Source organism: Sapajus apella, unplaced genomic scaffold (genome assembly GCF_009761245.1).
Source record: "Sapajus apella isolate SASKATOON/1434 unplaced genomic scaffold, GSC_monkey_1.0 scaffold6, whole genome shotgun sequence".
Lineage (NCBI taxonomy): Eukaryota > Metazoa > Chordata > Mammalia > Primates > Cebidae > Sapajus > Sapajus apella.
Window position 1 is genome coordinate 40,840,529 of NW_022436946.1, and position 19,000 is coordinate 40,859,528.

A 19,000-nucleotide genomic window follows, 5' to 3' on the forward strand; every position below is an offset into this window, starting at 1 on the left:
CTCAGCTCACTGCAACCTCTACCTCCTGGATTAAGCAATTCTCCTGCCTCAGCCTCCCGAGTAGCTGGGATTACAGGCACACGCCACCACACCTGGCTAATTTTTGTATTTTCAGTGGAGACGGGGTTTCATCATGTTGGTCGGGTTGGTCTCAAACTCCTGACCTCCAGTGATCCGCCTGTTTCGGTCTCCCAAAGTGCTGGGATCACAGGCGTGAGCCACCACGCCCAGCTAATTACCCCAATATTCTTTTCCTACCAACTGTGATATTTAGATATTCTTTATAAGCACCTGGAAAAATATATGAACAGTATTTCTTTACCAGCTTTTCCCCAATATGAACTAAGTCTTAGTTAATGTAAAAAACACCCAGGGTTAGGAAAAATCATATAAAAATAGCTTTTGTGTGCAAATTCAAGAAGCATGCCTGTCCCCAGAGATGATAGGATGTTACATGGCCTTACAGTCAGAGGGAGGAAGGGATCTGTCCGGCAGAAGGGCCCCCTGGGAGGCAGCCCTGAATAAGCGAGCCCTGGCACTGCTTATTCTTCTAATCTTCGCAGCGTCCACTGGGGGCTTAGGAAAGGAAAAGCAGGAATCCTCCTCTGTGGTGGGAGATGCTGGAACTTTCGGTTTCTGGAAAGAGATTTTTTAAATAATTGGAATGACCTTCTGTGTCTCAAAGAACACTTACCTCAGAGCCAGCCCCAACCCTTCCAGAAGAGCACAAGGGCTATCTGCCTGGCCTCGTCTTGGCTTCCTGATTCTACCATCCCACTGGCCCATCTTGCATAATGTGACATATGCACATATAAAGCACTTTTTAATTGGCTTTTTTCAATCATACTGTATTAACTACTCTGCTGTACTGTTAGCATACTTGAGTAAAACAGCTTACCCATGCTAGCAAACAGATATTATCTATTTAATAATAAAATTACAAAATAGCATATTCAACATGCTTTACAACATTCTGAGTTCGATTCAGTTCAGAAAACACTTACTGGGTACCTATATGTACCAAGAATTACGTGGAATGTAAGTGCTACATTTACATATTTTGGATGCCACAAATGTATTTTTTAATGATATCAAAAAATTTAAAGAGTTTAGGTGAAAAAGCCATAAAACAGAAAAACAAGAAGTTGTCTTGGACTTATGAAAGTGTTTTATATTTTAAATCTCAGCAATTTTATGCTGATACTCCCTATTTCTTCCCCTTCTTAAGTGTTGATGCTGATACTCTCAGTAAAGGAACATTACTAACAAAATTCTAGTTCCTTAAAGATTTTTAAAAAAACACCTGCACCAAGTTCTATGCCACCCAGAACTCCCTCTGACCTCAGTGGCCTCTGACCTGGGGCCAGACCCTCCTAAGGTGGCTAAGCTCCTAGTTTTGGTGTTGCCTGGTAGTCTTATCCTTCCTGTCTCCGGAGTCAGCACAGTTACTTGTCTATGAAAGAACAACCTTATAGCAGTAAGTGCTTTTAACTCTAACCCAAAATGATCAAGTTAACATTCCTAAAGTCACTTCCATAATATGCGAATGAGTGACTCACTATCCAATAAGTTAATCAACAAATTTTTGAAGCATCCAGTGTGAAATTCAAGTCATATAATTTGGAAAATTGGGTGAAGTCATTTATCACGTATGACGCATAATCTCAAACGCTTGGTTTCTCACATACATGAATAGAACATAGACAGCTATATTAGGGTGTTCCTTCCAAGTAGTTCATTTCAATAATGATGACATTCTTCAAAACATTTATTTCCACTTGTTCATTTATATTTAGGAGCAGTTTACAAACCAGACCAAAAAAACTATTCTGTGATATTAAAGACACATTTTTCTACCACAGAAAAAAAGAAGAGTAAATGAAATAATCATAATATGGAAGAAAGCATAAATCACTTTCGGAGACCTGGAGAAGGATCCACTCACTAGTTCTGTGCACTTGTGCAGGCCATTTACTTCTCTAAACTTGCCCAGCTATAACACAGAGACAGTGGTTCCCTTCTTACCGGGCCATTGACATAAACACAATTCCCATTACGGAAATTCAAGAAATGCCAGTTTCCTTCCTCATGTAAGTTGCTCACCCCTTATTTATCAGGTTTGGTTCCAAGTTACTTTTAATTCTTCTCAAAAGTCAAGGCCCTAGCCTCTGACACAGGTTTGCTAGAATTAAGATATTGGATTCTGAGGGATCTGTTCCGAAGGAGATGACACTTGTTTGTCTGCATAAATTGCACTATATTTGTTCAACAAATAGTCATTTTCCTTTTTAGCCTCCCTACTTTGCTGCAAAATATTAATAAGAATGTTACTTAGGCCATGAAGCTAATAGGAACAGAAAAGCTAAGAGTGTAATACAGGAAAGTAGGTGTTTTATGTGTAATTATGAAAAGTGAAATATAGAGGGTAATCTCAGTTTTAAAGATAGATGTGTGGTTTTCTTAACTCAAAATGTCTGTATTCTGCAGGTACCCTGAAACTGAAACAAAGATCAAAAAATCTGTCAAAGAACAATCACGCAGACAAAATAAATGGCTCCTTCTACAGACACCCAAACTGTACTGAATGAAAGATCTTTTTTTTTTTTCTTTAAGACATGGTCTCATTCTGTCACCCAGGCTGGAGCGCAGTGGTGTCATCATGGCTCATTCAGCCTTGACTTCTCAATCTCATGCGCTCCTCCAGCCTCAGCCTCCTGAGTAGCTGGGACTACAGGCATGTACCACCACATCTAGCTAATTTTTTATTTTTTGTAGAGACAGGGTCTCCCTTTGTGGCCCAGGCTGGTCTCAAACTCCTGAGCTCAAGAGAGCTCCCACGTTGCCCTCCCAAAGTGCTGGAATTACTGGCATGAGCTACCACACCCAGTCAAAAGATTTTATAAAGAGGAAAAATATGGTTTGAAAAGCAAATTTCCCCACAAGAGAGTCACTGAATTTTCTCTGGAGGTCAAAATAAAAGTCCCACAAATGCTCCTTAATAAAAGGCATTATTTTCTTAGTGCAAAATCAGTAATTGTTTATATAATAAAAATTTAGTTCCATTTTACCATTGACCTTTAATAAATTATGTGTCCTATTTAAACACGCATCTCGTGGGACTACTTAGAATATAAAGCGACACATGTAAAGCACTTTTAATTCTTTAAGAGAAAACAACTAAATAACTCAGCAGTTTCTTTTATGCCAAATTCTACAAAATGTTCTTTCACTCTGTGGAGTAAAATGACTTTTATGAGAAAAAAACAGCAAACATGTTTCTCTTATAAAATTCCAATAATTTTAGAAATCAGAGAATGCTGCAAATAAGTTTAAATTTCCACTTGAGGGCTGGGCACAGTGGCTCGCGCCTGTAATCCCAGAACTTTGGGAGGCTAAGGTGAGCAGATCACCTGAGGTCAGGAGCTCGACTTGACATCAGCCTGGCCAACACGGTGAAACACCACCTCTATTAAAAATACATAAATTAGCCAGGTATGGTGGTGCACACCTGTCGTTCCAGCTACTTGGGAGGCTGAGGAAGGAGAATTGCTTGAACCCGGGAGGCAGAGGTTGCACCACTGCACTCCAGCCTGAGTGACAGAAGGAGACTCTGTCTCAAAAAAAAAAAAAAAAAAAAAATTGTTTTCACTTGAGAACCTTAGCTACCTCACATTTGTTTCAAGACACTAGCCCATGACTTGAGTATAATCAAGGACAGGGACACAGTCAGATTTTAAGATCTGTTCTGGCTAATGGACCTGTTCGAGTCCATTGAAGACACAGTCTATTTCCATAGGACAACCCCTTGAAAGAAGATCCAGTTCATACAACATTTAAGATATCCATTAGGATGGCCATGACTCTTCCAGCCCATTGCCCGCTGGAGGGTGTGTCGGGAGCACAGGCCAGATGGAACGGGGAGAAAGAGAGAGAGGGTAACTGTACAAAAGCAGAGTTGAACTAATCTGCTCAATATAGGAGCTAAAAATCTGTTGTCTGAGTCCCTGTTCCCTGACTGACTGCTGATTGAGGAATTATTAAAAGGCAAACTGCTCTGAGAAAGTGTCCAAGATCCAAAAAGCGCTGAGAGTCAACAGTTAGGTCTTCACAAATTCTTTCAGCAAATGTGTCCCTTAACTGTGAGACACTCCTCCACCACTCTCTTTCCCTCTCTCCAGTTATCTCCTTCTCTCCACGCCCTCTCCCTCCCACTATCTCCACCCTTTGTCAATTTAGTGATTACCAGAGCCACAGTTCTTTAAGAAACTGCACTGATAAAGAAGAAAAAAGGTGGAAGGTCAGGTAGCACGGGGCCATTTTCAGAATTTTTAGACTGGGGACCCCAAATTTTAATTGCTGTTTAAAATCAAATATACTTAAGACCCTCACATAATCCACTATAACAATAATAACCACCTCAAACTAAAGCAGTCATTTTACTTAAAATGGGAACTTCTTAGACTACTTTTGTTTTTTTGTTTTTTTTTTGAGATGGAGTCACTCTATTGCCCAGGCTGGAGTACAGTGGCATAATCTTGGCTCACTGCAACCTTTGCCTGCTGGGTTAAAGTAATTCTCCTGCCTCAGACTCCAGAGTATCTGGGATTATAGGCATGTGCCACCACACCCAGGTGATTTTTATATTTTTAATAGAGACAGGGTTTCACCATATTGGCTGGGCTAGTCACGAACTCATGACCTCACATGATCCACCCACTTTAGCCTCCCAAAGTGCTGGGATTACAGGTGTAAGCCACTGCGCCTAGCTGTCTACGTTTACACCTAGTGCTCGACTTACGACCACGATTGGTTCCGACAGACCATTCGTAACACAATTTGGTCATAAGTTGAGTAGGCTATATGCACGCGGAGATGATAGTGCTGCCAGAAGCTGGTCCGCACTGTCCTATGCCCAGCTGGGCAACGTTTGCACTGCCAGACGCGGAGCAGTCGTGGCTAGCGACTGTGGTCGTAAAGTCGGTGGTAAGTTGCATAGGTCGTAAGTCGATCAATACCTGTACTTTGAACATAGCACCTACCATTCTGAGGTAAGGAAATTTAAGTTCAATGACCCTAAACAGACAAGTGCCTGTCTTGTCTTAGCCTAGCAGCTAATCCTGAAGTCCGAGAACTGTACCAGTTTGACAAAGATCAGTTTATCTCTAGGAATCGAGACTTTTTTTTTTTTAAGGGAAGGGTAGATCCAAATTGAGTGAGTCCCTACACTCAATTTGTAGGGACTACGCTAACATGAAAAGCAATTTATAGGAGTCAAACCACAGAATCATAGAATAAAGAGCAACTCTACAATAAAGTACAGCCACCAAGCTGCCGAACTGCGTCCTCATGCTGTAGCTGGCTCCAAACCCAACTGTTTCCCAAGGTTGTAGACATTAAGAAGCCATGTGTCAACAATAGCTGGCAAATTATTTCTTGTAATATTGGTTCACGCTTATTATCTTGGGATCTTATTTTGTCATCTGTCATATATAAACGGTATAATCTTCCTCACAGAGGCATTCTGATAAATACTTGAAAAATATAAGATACATTTTGAGGCAACTGGGGTCATTTGGACATAGACTATCCATTAAATATTACAGAGTAATGTTAACTTTCTGAGCTGTGATGATGGTATTGTGGTTATACAGGAGACTGTCCTTGTTCATATGAGATGCACACTTAAATTTTTATGGATGAAGTATCACAATGTCTGCAACTTACTTTCAAATAGTTCATCCAAAACAAACATACATACAAACACATGTGTGTGGGCGCGCGCGCGCGCACACACACACACACACACACACACACACACACACACAGTACTAGAAACTGTGAAGCACTTGACTAACAAACCAATCCCATAAAAGTCTAGGGAACTGGTATCACCAAGTACTTCTGGTAGAGGGGGAGAAGGGGAGGAGTGGTTAAAGTAAGGAGGATTGGCTGAAATTCTGTGTAATTCCATCCTTCCTAGCTCCATGTAGTCAGGCTAATGAACCCAGAAGAAGATAGGATTATTCTCTAAAGAAGGTAAAACAGGGTTTTCTTTAACTGAGCTTGATAAATAAGGGTACTATCACAATAAGTACCCTTATTGTTGAGTGTCAGAGTACTTATTATAAACAAGGTTATTAATTGAATATTTATATCCTAAATACTGGGCAGTCCTGCCTTCTTCCTATACCTGGAAGCTAGCAACAAGACTTTAACATCCAGGAAAAAGCGTGGAAGATACTTCTTTACAGAGAATATGACTAGCCCGTAAGAAAAGTCCTGAAGATACTGCCATTGGGGTGTCACCAACAACACAGTCCAGCCAGATCCTCCTAAGCATAGGCGTGGGTAGATACCTATAGGTTGACCAACCCCATCCACATGCCCCTACCCTTAAGAGCAGACAAACAAACAGCATGAGGCATCAGAGGAAGCCTCTAGCATAAAAAGCAGAGACAAAAACAAACATAAAAATGCAACAGAGACTATAAAGGGAGAAGAAAACTTAATTTAAAAAATCAAAACTACCACTAATATACTCAGATAAGATGCTGCAACCACAAGAACAGACTACTATATAAAGAGATAATTTAGAGGGGCAAAAAAACTTTTGAAAATTAAAAACATGATAGCAGAAATGAAAAGCATTCAATAAAGGGATCAGAATACAGTCTCTTCCACAAAAAGCTGTGAAACAGAAAGGATAAAATAGGAAAACTTAAGTGTCAGTCCATAAAGTCCTACACATACATATAGTTTTGAGACAGAGTTTCACTCTTGTTGCCAAGGCTGGAGTGCAATGGCACAATCTCGGCTCACCGCAACCTCTGCCTCCCAAGTTCAAGCAATTCTCCTGTCTCAGCCTCCCAAGTGACTGGGATTACAGGCATGCACCACCATGCCCAGCTAATTTTGTATTTTTAGTTGAGACAGGGTTTCACCATGTTGGTGAGGCTGGTCTCACACTCCTGACTCCAGGTGATCGCCTGCCTGGGCCTGTCAAAGCGCTGGGATAGGCGTGAGCCACCACACTCAGCCAGAAAGTCCTACATCTGAATAATAAATTCTAGAAAGAACAAACAGAACAAAGAAGTGGGTAAGACACAATGATGATATTAAATATTCAATTAATAGCCATGTTTACTGAAAGGCATGAGGTTCCACATTGAAAGGGCCCTTCAAGTGCCCAGCATGATTGGTTAAAAATAGACTCACACAAAGAACCATTATGAAATTTCAGAACACTAGAAACAAAGAGAAACATCCTACAAACTTCCAAAGAGGAAAAAACAGGAATTAAGATCTCAATTTACTTTCCACATACCCTTTCTCAAGAAACTATGGGAGGGAATGCTCTATGAAATCCACACTATATCAAGAAAGAGGACTTGAGACACAGGAATCAGGAAAAAGCCAGCACAAGAAGGAGAAGCCATGTCCCCGGGATGATGGTGAGGGGCACCAAAGGAGGGCTGTGCACCAGGTGCTCAGGGAAGTGTTTGGGCAGGACGTGTGGAGAGTTCTCCAAAGACGTAAATCCACAGAATCCCTCATGTGCCTGAATATAAACGGAGATTTGGACCACTGGGGATGAGTTTGGGGTTGAAATACTAATAATACAAAACTTAAAAGTAAGGCAGTTATTAATGCCAGGGAAATAAAAAGTGGTGCAGGAAAGGAAAATTTATCATTAAGTCAAGGCTCAGCCATGAACAGGGTTTATGTAATCATGGTCAGAGAAAACAGATCTAACCAAAGTTGTATCTATATGGGCGTAACGGTGGGGATAGAAAAGGTGAACACATTATGATATAAGGCAAAAGGACAGACAGAAACTAAATCTTCATTTTCCTTAGGGAGAAATCATTAGATAATTCCTCACGCTCATAAGTCAGAAAGCAGCAAGACCGTGTGGCATTGGGAAATCTGGATGTAAATCCTAAAAGGATGTGTCAAAAGAGTTTAAAGTGAAAGCCACTGAGGAGGGAACCATGAAGAATAAGGGGACAGGAGATCAATAGGGATTTTTGTTAGTTTTTTAGTAACAAATCTTTGAGCACACATATTAATATGTAAATGTGTATATATAGAGAGACTATATATAAATATGCATTGTATGATTTTTATATATGTATAAGATATACACAACTTTAAGATAAATTAAACATATAATTTTTGTATATATAACTTTAAGAAAATATGTATGTATGACTAAGAAAACAAAAATATTGTGCAACATTGCTTACCAAGTTATTATATATTTTTAAATTTCTTCTTTATTATCAAACTATAGATAAATTATAGAAGTATTTCATTCGATATTACCCATTACATTTGAACAATATAAAAGAAACTGCTTTCGTATTAAATTAGCATATTTAGGTGTACATGATAATTTTCATGGCATATATAAGTGCTGATTCCAAGTATTTTTGGCTAATTTCATTTCACAACATAATACAAAGTACTGGTGGTTATATAAAGTACTCACCAGCTCTAGTGGACTAAGACGTGCGCCAGAGATAGACCTGGAATCAGATGACTCAAAACTGGATGCATGGAGGCTAGCATAAGAGATGGTTCACAGTGTTAGTTTGTGAAGAATTATTTTATTTATAGTATGTATTAGTTAACTCTAGCTAAAAAAACAAGTCAAAGGATGCAATGCATAAGCCTTGAGGGAAAAAAAATTCATGTTATCGTACTTAAAACAATTTATTAACAAGTCTTTTGATTGCTTATAGGCAGATTAAAAAATACTGAATAATGAAAAGAAGAAGTGTATATAGGAATTCTTTAAAAAGCTTTGTTCATCTCACTTTATAAAGCTGGTATGGGAATACCACTAGTAACCTTTTCATTCCAAAGTAACTTCCTGAACCAACATTTGGAATTACCTTCAGGAATCTTGAACAAAAGTCAAACTTAAAGAAACAACTACCTTGAAAATCAATGAATGTAATCTATCACACCACAGGCTAAAGAAGGTAAGTCACATAATCATATCAACAGATACAGAAAAAGCATTTGGCAAAATCCAACACCCATTCACAAAAAAAAAAATTCTTGGCAAACTAGGAATAGAAAAAAACTTCTAAGAATATCTGCAAGAAACCTACAGCGAACATCATACTTTATGGTAAGAAAGAGTTTTCCCACTAAGATGAGGAAGAAGGCAAGGATGTCCCCTCTTACTACTGCTTTTCAGTATCATACAGGACATCCTAGTTAATGCAATAAGACAAGAAAAAGAAATTAAAAGCATACAGATTGGGAAGGAAGAAATAAAATTGTTTGTTTGCAGATAATATGATTATCTATGTAGAAAATCCTAAAGAATTGACAAAAAGCTCCTAGAACTAATAAGTGATTATAGCAGGGTTGCAGGATACAAGGTTGGAAACCGAAATGAAAACATATTGCTGTTTATGTTAGTACTCTAAAAATTAAACACTTAGTTATAAATGTAACAAGATATGGGTAAAATCTAGATGAGGAAAGCTATAAAACTCAGTGAAAGAAATAAAAATAAATAAATAAATGGAGAGATCTTCCATTTTCATGGGCTAGGAAGACTCAACATTGTCGATGTCAATTATTCTCAACTTGATCTATAGATTCAATGCAATCTCAATCAAAATCCTGGCAAGTCATTTTGTGGATATTGACAAACTGATTCTAAAGTTTCTAGAGAGAGACAAAAGACCCAGAATAGCCAACACAGTGTTGACAGAGAAGAACAAATTCAAAGGACAAACACTCCCTGACTTTAAGACATATTATAAAACCACAATAATAAAGACAGTATAGTATTGGTGAAAGAAGGGAAAACTAGATCAATGGAACAGAATATAGAGAGTCCAGAAATAGACTGACATAAATACAGTCAACTGATCTTTGGCAAAGGAGCAAAGGCAATACAATGGAGAAAACATAGCCTTTTCAAAAACTGGTGCTGGGCTCTTTCCCTGCCACCTCCAAGTTGCACGGAGTTGGAGGCTTGATGAATTCCAAGATTCACCTTCACTCATAACCCATTGCCATGGCTGAGGAAGGCACCGCTGCTGGAGGTGCAGCAGATGTTAATACTGCTTTAAAAGAGGTGAAAACCATCTTCATCCAGGACAGCCAAGCACATGGAATGTGAGAAGCTGTCAAAGCCTCAGACAAGAGCCAAGCCCATCTTTGTGGCTTTCATCTAACTGTGATGAGACTGTGTATTTCTTTTTTTTTTTTTTTTTTTGAGACGGAGTTTTGCTCTTGTTACCCAGGCTGGAGTGCAATGGCGCGATCTCGGCTCACCGCAACCTCCGCCTCCTGGGTTCAGGCAATTCTCCTGCCTCAGCCTCCGAGTAGCTGGGATTACAGGCACGCACCACCATGCCCAGCTAATTTTTTGTATTTTTAGTAGAGACGGGGTTTCACCATGTTGACCAGGATGGTCTCGATCTCTTGACCTCATGATCCACCCGCCTCGGCCTCCCAAAGTGCTGGGATTACGGGCTTGAGCCACCGCGCCCGGCCTGAGACTGTGTATTTCAAGTTGATGGAGGCCCTTTGAGCTGAACACCAAATCAATCTAATTAAGGTTGATGACAATAAACTAGGGTGATGGGTAGGTCTCTGTAAAACTGACAGAGAGGGAAACTCCATATAATGGTTGGTTGTAGTTGTGTGGTAGGACTGTGGAAAAGAATCTCAAGCTAAGGATGCTATCAAAGAGTACTTCAAATGCAAGACATTAACAAGTAAAACTTTGGCTCATATTCCTTAAAAAAAATAGTGCTGGGACAACTGGATGTCTACATGCAAAAACAAACCTAACACCCTTCACCAAAATTAACTCAAAACGGATCACAGACATAATTGTAAAACACAAAACTATAAAATTCCTAAAATATAACAAAGGACAAAGTCTAGACAACTTTGGGTACTGTGATGGCTTTTAATATACAACACCAAACGCATGATCCATGAAAGAAAAGAATTGATAAGCTTGACTTCAGTAAAATTAAAATCTTCTGCTCTGCAAAAGACACCATCAAGATAGTAAGAAAAGCCGCAGAGCAGGAGACAATATTTTCAAAAGACATATAGCGAATTTTTATCTAAAATACAAAAATAATTCTTAGAATTCAACAAGAACATAAACAACCCATTTAAAAAATGGGCCACAGACTTTAACAGACACGTGACCAAAGAAGACATACATAAGGCAAATAAATATATAAAATGACACTCCACATCATATGTCACCAGGGAAAGTAAATTAAAGCAATGAGATACCACTATACACTAATTTGAATGACCAAAATCTAGAACCCTGACAATGCCAGTGCTGGCAAGGATGTGAGGAACAGGAACTCTCATTCATTGCTGGTGGGAATGCAAAATGATACAGTCCCTTTGGAAGACACTTTGGCAGTTTCTTACAAAGCTAAGCAACATCTTCCCATATGATCCAGCAATCATGCTCCTTGGCATTTACCCTAAGGAGCTGAAAACTTACGTCCACACAAAAACTTACACATGGATGTTTATGGCAGCTTTATTTCTAATTTCCAAAACTTGGAAGCAAATAAGATGTCCTTCAGTGGGTGAAAAGATAAATAAACTGTGATATATCCAGACAATGGAACACTAAGAAGAAATGAGCTATTCAAGCCATGAGAAACCATAGAGGAAACTTAAATGCATACTACAAGTTAAAGAAGCCAATCTGAAAAGGTGACATCCTATATATTCCAACTATATGACATTGTGGCAAAGGTGAAACTATGGAGACAGTAAAAAGATCAGTGATTGCCAGGAGATGGGGGAAGGAAGTGAAAAATAAGCAGACCAAAGAATCTGTAAGGCAGTGAAACTACTCTGACAGTGGTTACATGTCATCAGAAATTTGTCCAAACACATAAAACATACAACATCAAGAGTGAACCCTAATGTGAACTACAGCCTTTGAGTGATAATGACGTGTCAAAATACGTTTATTGATTGTAACCAATGTACCACTCTGGTGGGGGATGGGGATAATGAGTTGCTGTGCATGTGTTGAAGTAGGGGGTACATGGGAAATCTCTGTACCTTCCACCCAGTTTTACCGGGAACCTAACACTGCTCTAAAAAATAAGTCTATTTTTAAAAACTATCCATAAGTAGAATTAAGGAAAAGTGTAACCTGGTGCTGAATATCTGAGTGCACATGAAAGTGAAATGCCATATACCTGAAGGAGGAAGGAGGTCTATTTTCCGATGTTCGTGAAGATGCAGGTCCGAACAGTTTTCTTTGGTCTTCCTGTGGTGTAAATGGTCTTTGGGTTCTAACCGTTCTTAATGCATTTCGTGCTTCACTTATGATTTCTGCACTGGTCTTCTGCTTAGACACTGAAGGTCGATAAAATGGATCCAGTTTTCCTAACTTTTTATCATTTGGAGACAACATCTCTCCTTTGAAAGCAAAATATTCTTCAGATCGACACCACACCCTGCAAATGTATGGTACAAAAACCCATCAATTATTTTTATCGAGTACTTTACAAAGCAATGCTTAAACCCATCCATATATAAAACCATTCTGCTATATTAAGCTTTAAAAAATCTGAATCAATTTTTAATTAAAAATCCACCAAGCAGTTAGGAGGTTAGGATCTGAGAACAGCTCTCAAAAGTGTAGAGAGGAGAATTTCCTCAAAAATATACAACTGAGGAAAAAGATACGCAGGGAAGAAACCCAGGATGAAAGCTAAACCCAGAGAGAACGATTAATCCTGAAAGAAGACAGAATAGGAAGAGAGAATCATCTCATGGTCTTCAGCCTACAAAAAACACTGAGGGTTCTGTTAAAATGCTTACAGTTTTTTTTCTTCCCCACTACCCTCCACACTAAGGTTAAATTTTAGACAGAAATGTTGTATTTCCAAAGGACACTTCATTTTGCAACAAATCTCACAGAATGGTTCAGCCCACATTTGTCCATGATGTAATTAAATGAATTGATTCAGCTCACCTATAATTTGAGGTAGTGACCTAAGTAAATAAATACCAAATATTAATACCAGCGGATCCTTTCCCAATACCCCTTTCTGAAAGAGTGAAAGTCATTACAAGGGCCAGGAGAATGCAGATCCTTCTCAAATGTTGGTGTGTCCCATGGAGACAAATCTAAACTTTAAAATAGTACATATTTTTAAAATGGAATCCTAATGAGTACACAGCATTAGGTGTTTATTTCTTAAAAAAAAAAAAAACTTGAACCCCATAAGATATCTCTAGAGAGACAGAGTTCTATGAATTTGCCACCTATTTCAGCTGCCCAATTTTAGAATAACTTCTGCAAAAGAGAAAACCGCCCTGTGACATATGCCCCAGGAAAGTAAAAAGGGTCCATTTCTATAAGTAGAATCAACAGGTGATTCCTTAGACAAATAAAGATTTACTACATTGTGATTCTAAACATTGTTACGTAACAACAGACAACAAGAACATTTGTTTAGTTCTACGCAGCCCACCCCAAGAGTTTCTGATGAAAACTATAAACAATACGGCATACGTCTCATAGGGAAATGCCAGGTGTTGAGCTAAAACAGTAAAAAATTACTTGATAAGCAACACTATTTTATGAATTTTTTATATAGGATTTTGAATTTAAGCAAGGTCTCTATAATAATGTTCATTAATATAACTATCAAAAATGATGGCAGGCCTAGTACATTTTATTTCTAATACTTTTGAAATAATTGGCTTTTACTTTGAAATATTCAATGATAATTATTTAAAGTATACACAAAATATTTTATAGCTGCATATATGTATATTATTTTTGGAAGCCTAATACAAATTCAGTCCCATAACATCTAACTTCAGTGGCCATGGCAGGTTTGTTGGTTTGTTTCTAAAAGACCTAGTGCAGTAAGAAATGAGGCCACTAAGTGAGAAGAGGTTTCTGTACAATAAACAGGCTTCTTCCAGAGCCTGAATCAGGTTTGCCACCCCTTTGGCCTCACATGGCACTAATAAGTCTAACAGGCCGGGCGCGGTGCCTCAAGCCTGTAATCCCAGCACTTTGGGAGGCCGAGGCGGGTGGATCACGAGGTCAAGAGATCGAGACCATCCTGGTCAACACGGTGAAACCCCGTCTCTACTAAAAATACAAAACATTAGCTGGGCATGGTGGCGCGTGCCTGTAATCCCAGCTACTCAGGAAGCTGAGGCAGGAGAATTGCCTGAACCCAGGAGGCGGAGGTTGCGGTGAGCCGAGATCGCGCCATTGCACTCCAGCCTGGGTAACAAGAGCAAAACTCCGTCCCAAAAAAATAAAATAAAATAAAAAATAAGTCTAACAAAGTCCAAAAGTAATCTGGCAAGTCTAATAAAGACTAGAGAAAGTTCTTTGGGGAGTAATAATGGACTCTCATTCCTGACCTAAGGTTCTCTCTGGCTACCTTTTAGTTTGTATTTAAAACTATACTCTTTCAGACAGTGATGAGTATTCACTCAGGTCATATTCTAAGAATCCTGTGAATTACATGGGGGCATACAGGAATTTAGACTGACCAAATCCGATACTGGTAGAAACAATGTAGACACAGGGTTAAAAATATTTTTGTCTATCAATTTTTACCAAAAAGTCTAACACAACTTTCTCTATCCTTCTTCTTCTCTTTTTCCACCAAATCTCAATTTAACAATTATAATGTGAGAAACTTGTACAATAATGTAAAATCTGCACAATGTTATAATCATATATTAATATTAACTAAATCAATCATGGAAATCTTTAATAATACATGTGAACTGACTTGAAAGAGTTAGAAGTGGGGCTTTGGGGGAAAATTTTTAAATTGGTATTTGTTAAATTACAAATTATTATAGATGGTTTTTGCCAACTTGAAAAATTAATCACTCAGGACCTGAATGCTTATCTACTTATAGTAAAGTATACCTGAACCATAAGACAATAGTCCTACAGAAAGTTTAACTTTACAAAATTTTCCTGCCAAGTAGAGCAAATCCATTCAGCGAGTTGTATTGATTAACTGTTGCCTATGTGCAAAGCCCTCTGATTAGATCCCTGGGAACCCAAGGAAGAATAAAAAACTATCTTCACTCTCAAGAAAGAAGAATCACTAATGTGAGATAAACATTTACTTTAACACCAAGCACTGTGCTAAGTGCTCTTGACTGCATTATCTCAATTAACCCTACAACAATTTTGCAAGGTGAATAGAGTCTTTTAAAAAATAATAGGCCGGGCACAGTGGCTCATGCCTGTAATCCCAGCACTTTGGGAGGCCAAGGCGGGCAGATCACGAGGTCAAGAGATCGAGACCATCCTGGCCAACATGGTTGAAACCCCATCTCTACTAAAAGTACAAAAAATTAGCCGGGCATGGTGGTGTGAGCCTGTAGTCCCAGCTACTGGGGAGGCTGAGGCAGGAGGATTGCTTGAAACTGGAAAACGGAAGTTGCAGTGAGCCAGGATTGCACCACTGCACTCCAGCCTGGTGATAGAGTGAGACTCTGTCTCAAAATAAAATAAAATGATAATAATAATAATAATTCGAGAGGAGGTCTCACTATGTTGTCCAGGCTGGTCTCAAACTGCTGGGATCAAGCTATCTTCCTTGGCTTCTCAAAGTGCTGGGATTATAGGTGTGAGCCACCATGCCTGGTCTGGACGGGGTCTTAAGCAATGGAAAAAAAGAGCTATGATATATGCCCACAGGTAACATTCAAACTCTTACCCACTACATGGGGTGGTAGGAGGTGAGGCACTTGGAGGTATTGGGGCTACAACTATTAACCCACTCACATAGAGACGCCAATATTTTCCCAACAGGAACAGCCTTCTTGGTGTGTAGCAGCTGAGTATTTACCCTACTTATGCTCAAATGATTTAAATACAAGGAAGAAACTGATGGCAACAATAAAACATAGAGAGAATTTATGTGATCACAAAAGAAGAAGGGACTTCTGATTGGGGGAAGGCATCAGGTAGACTTCCTGGAAGAGGTGGTGCTTGAGCTAGGTTGTGAAAAAAGGGCTGAATTTGGGCAAGTGGCAGTGGCTGGCACTTGAGCTGGAGTAGAGAAGGAAGTTCCAGCAAAGTCAGTAAGTGAGCCAATGCAAAGCGCCAAGACATACAGGGTATGTGTGGACAAGAGAGAACTCTGAAAATGGAGATTGCAGTTGAACTAACTAAATTAAATGGCAAGCCGAGAAATAAAAGCTGATGAGCAAATCAAGTACAGAATTTTGATCTGGCAGAGATGAGCAGGAAGGAAAGGAAGGCAAAAATCAGAAGTAGTAAAATCAGACAGTTTTTATGTCATCACCCACCTAACTCTCAAAGGTCACTTCCTTAAGGAAGCTTTCCTGGACATGCCTCTCCCACCCTGCTAGCCTCCATGGGGACCCTGGCTGGTCTCTGCCACTCTATCCTCCCTCTGTGTTAGAATTGCCTGTGCATGTGGTATTGCCCCAAGCCTCGCCGCCCCAACCCTCCACGTGAGGCACGGCTGAAGGTCAACACTTACATAATCACTTGACTCCATTTTTAAATATAGACTTGAGCTAAGAAATTTCCAGACGAAGGCTGAATAATTTCTCTAATTGGAGATATCTGTTACAGTGAATTATGAAATCTGGACCTTATTCCAAATCTGATTCTTGATGTCATGTGGTCAGATGAGTTCAAATTTAGCCTCCTTTCTGTCTTGCCTTTATTTCAAAGTTGCTTGGCACAGCGTAGGACTCAATATTGTGATCAATAAGTGAAGTATGGAAAGCCGGAGATACAGGAGTCAAGGTGAGGCCGAGGTTAGGGAGATGAGAACAAGCGAGGTGCACTGAGAACAGAATCAACAGGATTTGGCATCTGTGATGCCAGGAAGAGGCCAGAAACAACACTGGGTATGCAAACCTAGGGGAGCCAGAGGGTAAGGAGACCTCTTAAAAGAAACAGGAGGAGAAGCAGACTTTAAGGGAAAGAAGAAAGAGGTTGAGTTCTGTCTTGCATCACACCATCCTGAGTCTGAGGTATCCACTGGACCTCTAGAGGGTGAACACCACCAGCAACAGGAAATTTCAAAGTGAAGAACTTTTTTTTTTTTTTTTCAACAAGGTATTTCTTATTGGTCTGTGGGAAAGTTCAGAGTCATAATTTATAGAAGTTAATAACTAATTATAAAGAGCTGTCTTTACCGTTGCTGCTAACAGCCACTGGAACCAGGGCCTTCTTGCTAAATGTAACACTGCGCTACCAGGATGCCTGCAATGGGGGAAAGGCAGCCCAGCTTCAGTCTTCCCTGCAAATCAAACACTCAGCACCCTTCCATGACTCGGAATCATTTTTGTATTAATATGAGCATCCAAAGAGGCAGTGGTTAAGTGCTTAGATGCTGGAGTAAGGGTTTAAATGCTGACAATTCACAGCCATGTGACCTTGGGCAACGCCTCTAACATCTCCAAGCCTCAGTTTCCTCATCTATAAAAGGTGGATAGGAATAATTGCCTCACAGGATTGTTTGGAGAATTAAATAATACATGTAAAGGACTTTAGCATGGTGCTTTAAAAGTGCTAACATTTTTTAATGTGGCCCTTAGAAATGTTAACAATCTTAACAGATGTTAACAATTACTGCCTAAGTGCTACATGATAAAAGGATACAGCAAAAATCATTTTCACGAGCATTTAAAAATAGGAATTACAAAAGAGAGAATGACATTTGTTCAGCGTTTCTATACATAAGTTCTAAAATTTAAACGGTGGGTGGTGGTGCTTGCCTTTATGAAAACAGAGAATTTTTATTAAGCATTTTATTCAGTATCAGCTATGCCAAATCAACATTAACAACTAACCAGAATCTCATAGATTAAGAAACCAGAATACAAATAATAAATGGTGCTTGCTTTTCAACCAAGTTAAAATATAATAATTATAAATCAGGGTGGGACGTAAGACCTGTTGTGTTACCTGTGGGAATGGATCCCAAAAGGCATTATGTATACACAATGATTTTAGTATGATTTTAACGTATGTTAAATATTGTTACACGTACACTTTTATTTAAGGCCCTGTTACCTGGAAGTGCCCAGATATATACACTGTATGACTCTGGCCCGGTCACCCCTGCCTAGACAAAGCCCTTTAGTCTACCACTCTCATTTAACAAGTATTACCGGGCTTTCTGTGAAGCACCACACACTTGGCTAAGTGCGAGTGTACAGAAACAAAGAATCGCTCCGGACCCCTGACAGCATGCACAGAGCACTCAGCCTCTCTCCCCGATCCGAGGACAGACAGGCGGACGACGGCAGGAGGGGTCCCTGGTGAGCCGCGGGGGACAGACACCTCACCTCCTGCGCAGGCAGCGGCTCCCCTACCCACGGCACTGCCAGCTCCTCCACGGTCCCGGCCAGGGCAGAGCGCAGCAGCATACTCACCCCGCCCGGCCGCCCTCCCACTATGCCCGGCCGCCAGCGTCTCCATGGTAACCGTACACAAACTACCTACCGCCGCCACCCCGGTCGCCAGACTGCAGGGCCAGGCCGCTGCTGGGCGGGCGGAGCGAGCCGGGGAATGAGCTTGGCGAGCGGGGAGGGAAGGAGGCTTTCGTCCTGACCCAAAGCACCTGTGATGAACGCTGGAGATAGCAGCGGCTGCGAGGTTCACCTCGTCCTCCGGCTCGACAGACGAACTGCGCAGGCAGCAGCGTTGGAGCCGGTGGGGTCGGCCCCAGGGCGCCGCTCAGCCTCTGGACCTGCGCGGGTCCCGCCAACGCATGCGTAGAAGCGCTGAGGCGCGGCGTCGGCCGGAGCGGGTGGGAGGAGCCCGGCGAGGGCCGGAGGCCGGGAGGTCAGGGAGTGCTGGCGTCGAGGGCAGTTGTCCACTTTTAGCAATTTGCCTAACCAAATTTGTTGCTCCCCTACCGGCTCCCAGCGCCTCTGTAAAATAAAAACAGGCAGGACGGAAGCTTAATGCTTGCGGGTAAGAGTAAGG

General features: G+C 40.4%; 1 protein-coding gene across 10 annotated transcripts in view; it reads right to left on the reverse strand.

Moving 5' to 3' along the window:
• The window catches only part of ARMC2 (armadillo repeat containing 2), a 132,126-nt gene extending 113,341 nt beyond the window's left edge, over positions 1-18,785 (reverse strand). For 3 of the 10 annotated variants that reach the window (XM_032275089.1, XM_032275090.1, XM_032275087.1), the window contains exons 1-4: positions 18,633-18,785; positions 12,225-12,485; positions 8,492-8,564; positions 465-636 (exon numbers count right to left, since the gene is read on the reverse strand). In XM_032275089.1, the coding sequence (XP_032130980.1) occupies positions 465-636; positions 8,492-8,564; positions 12,225-12,442 (463 nt within the window). In that variant the 5' untranslated portion in view covers positions 12,443-12,485; positions 18,633-18,785. Of the gene's footprint in view, positions 1-464; positions 637-8,491; positions 8,565-12,224; positions 12,486-18,623 lie in introns of those variants that run through there. The other 7 variants (XM_032275088.1, XM_032275091.1, XM_032275097.1 and 4 more) reach the window with 7 other exon arrangements.
• Between the last annotated feature and the right edge of the window lie 215 nt (positions 18,786-19,000).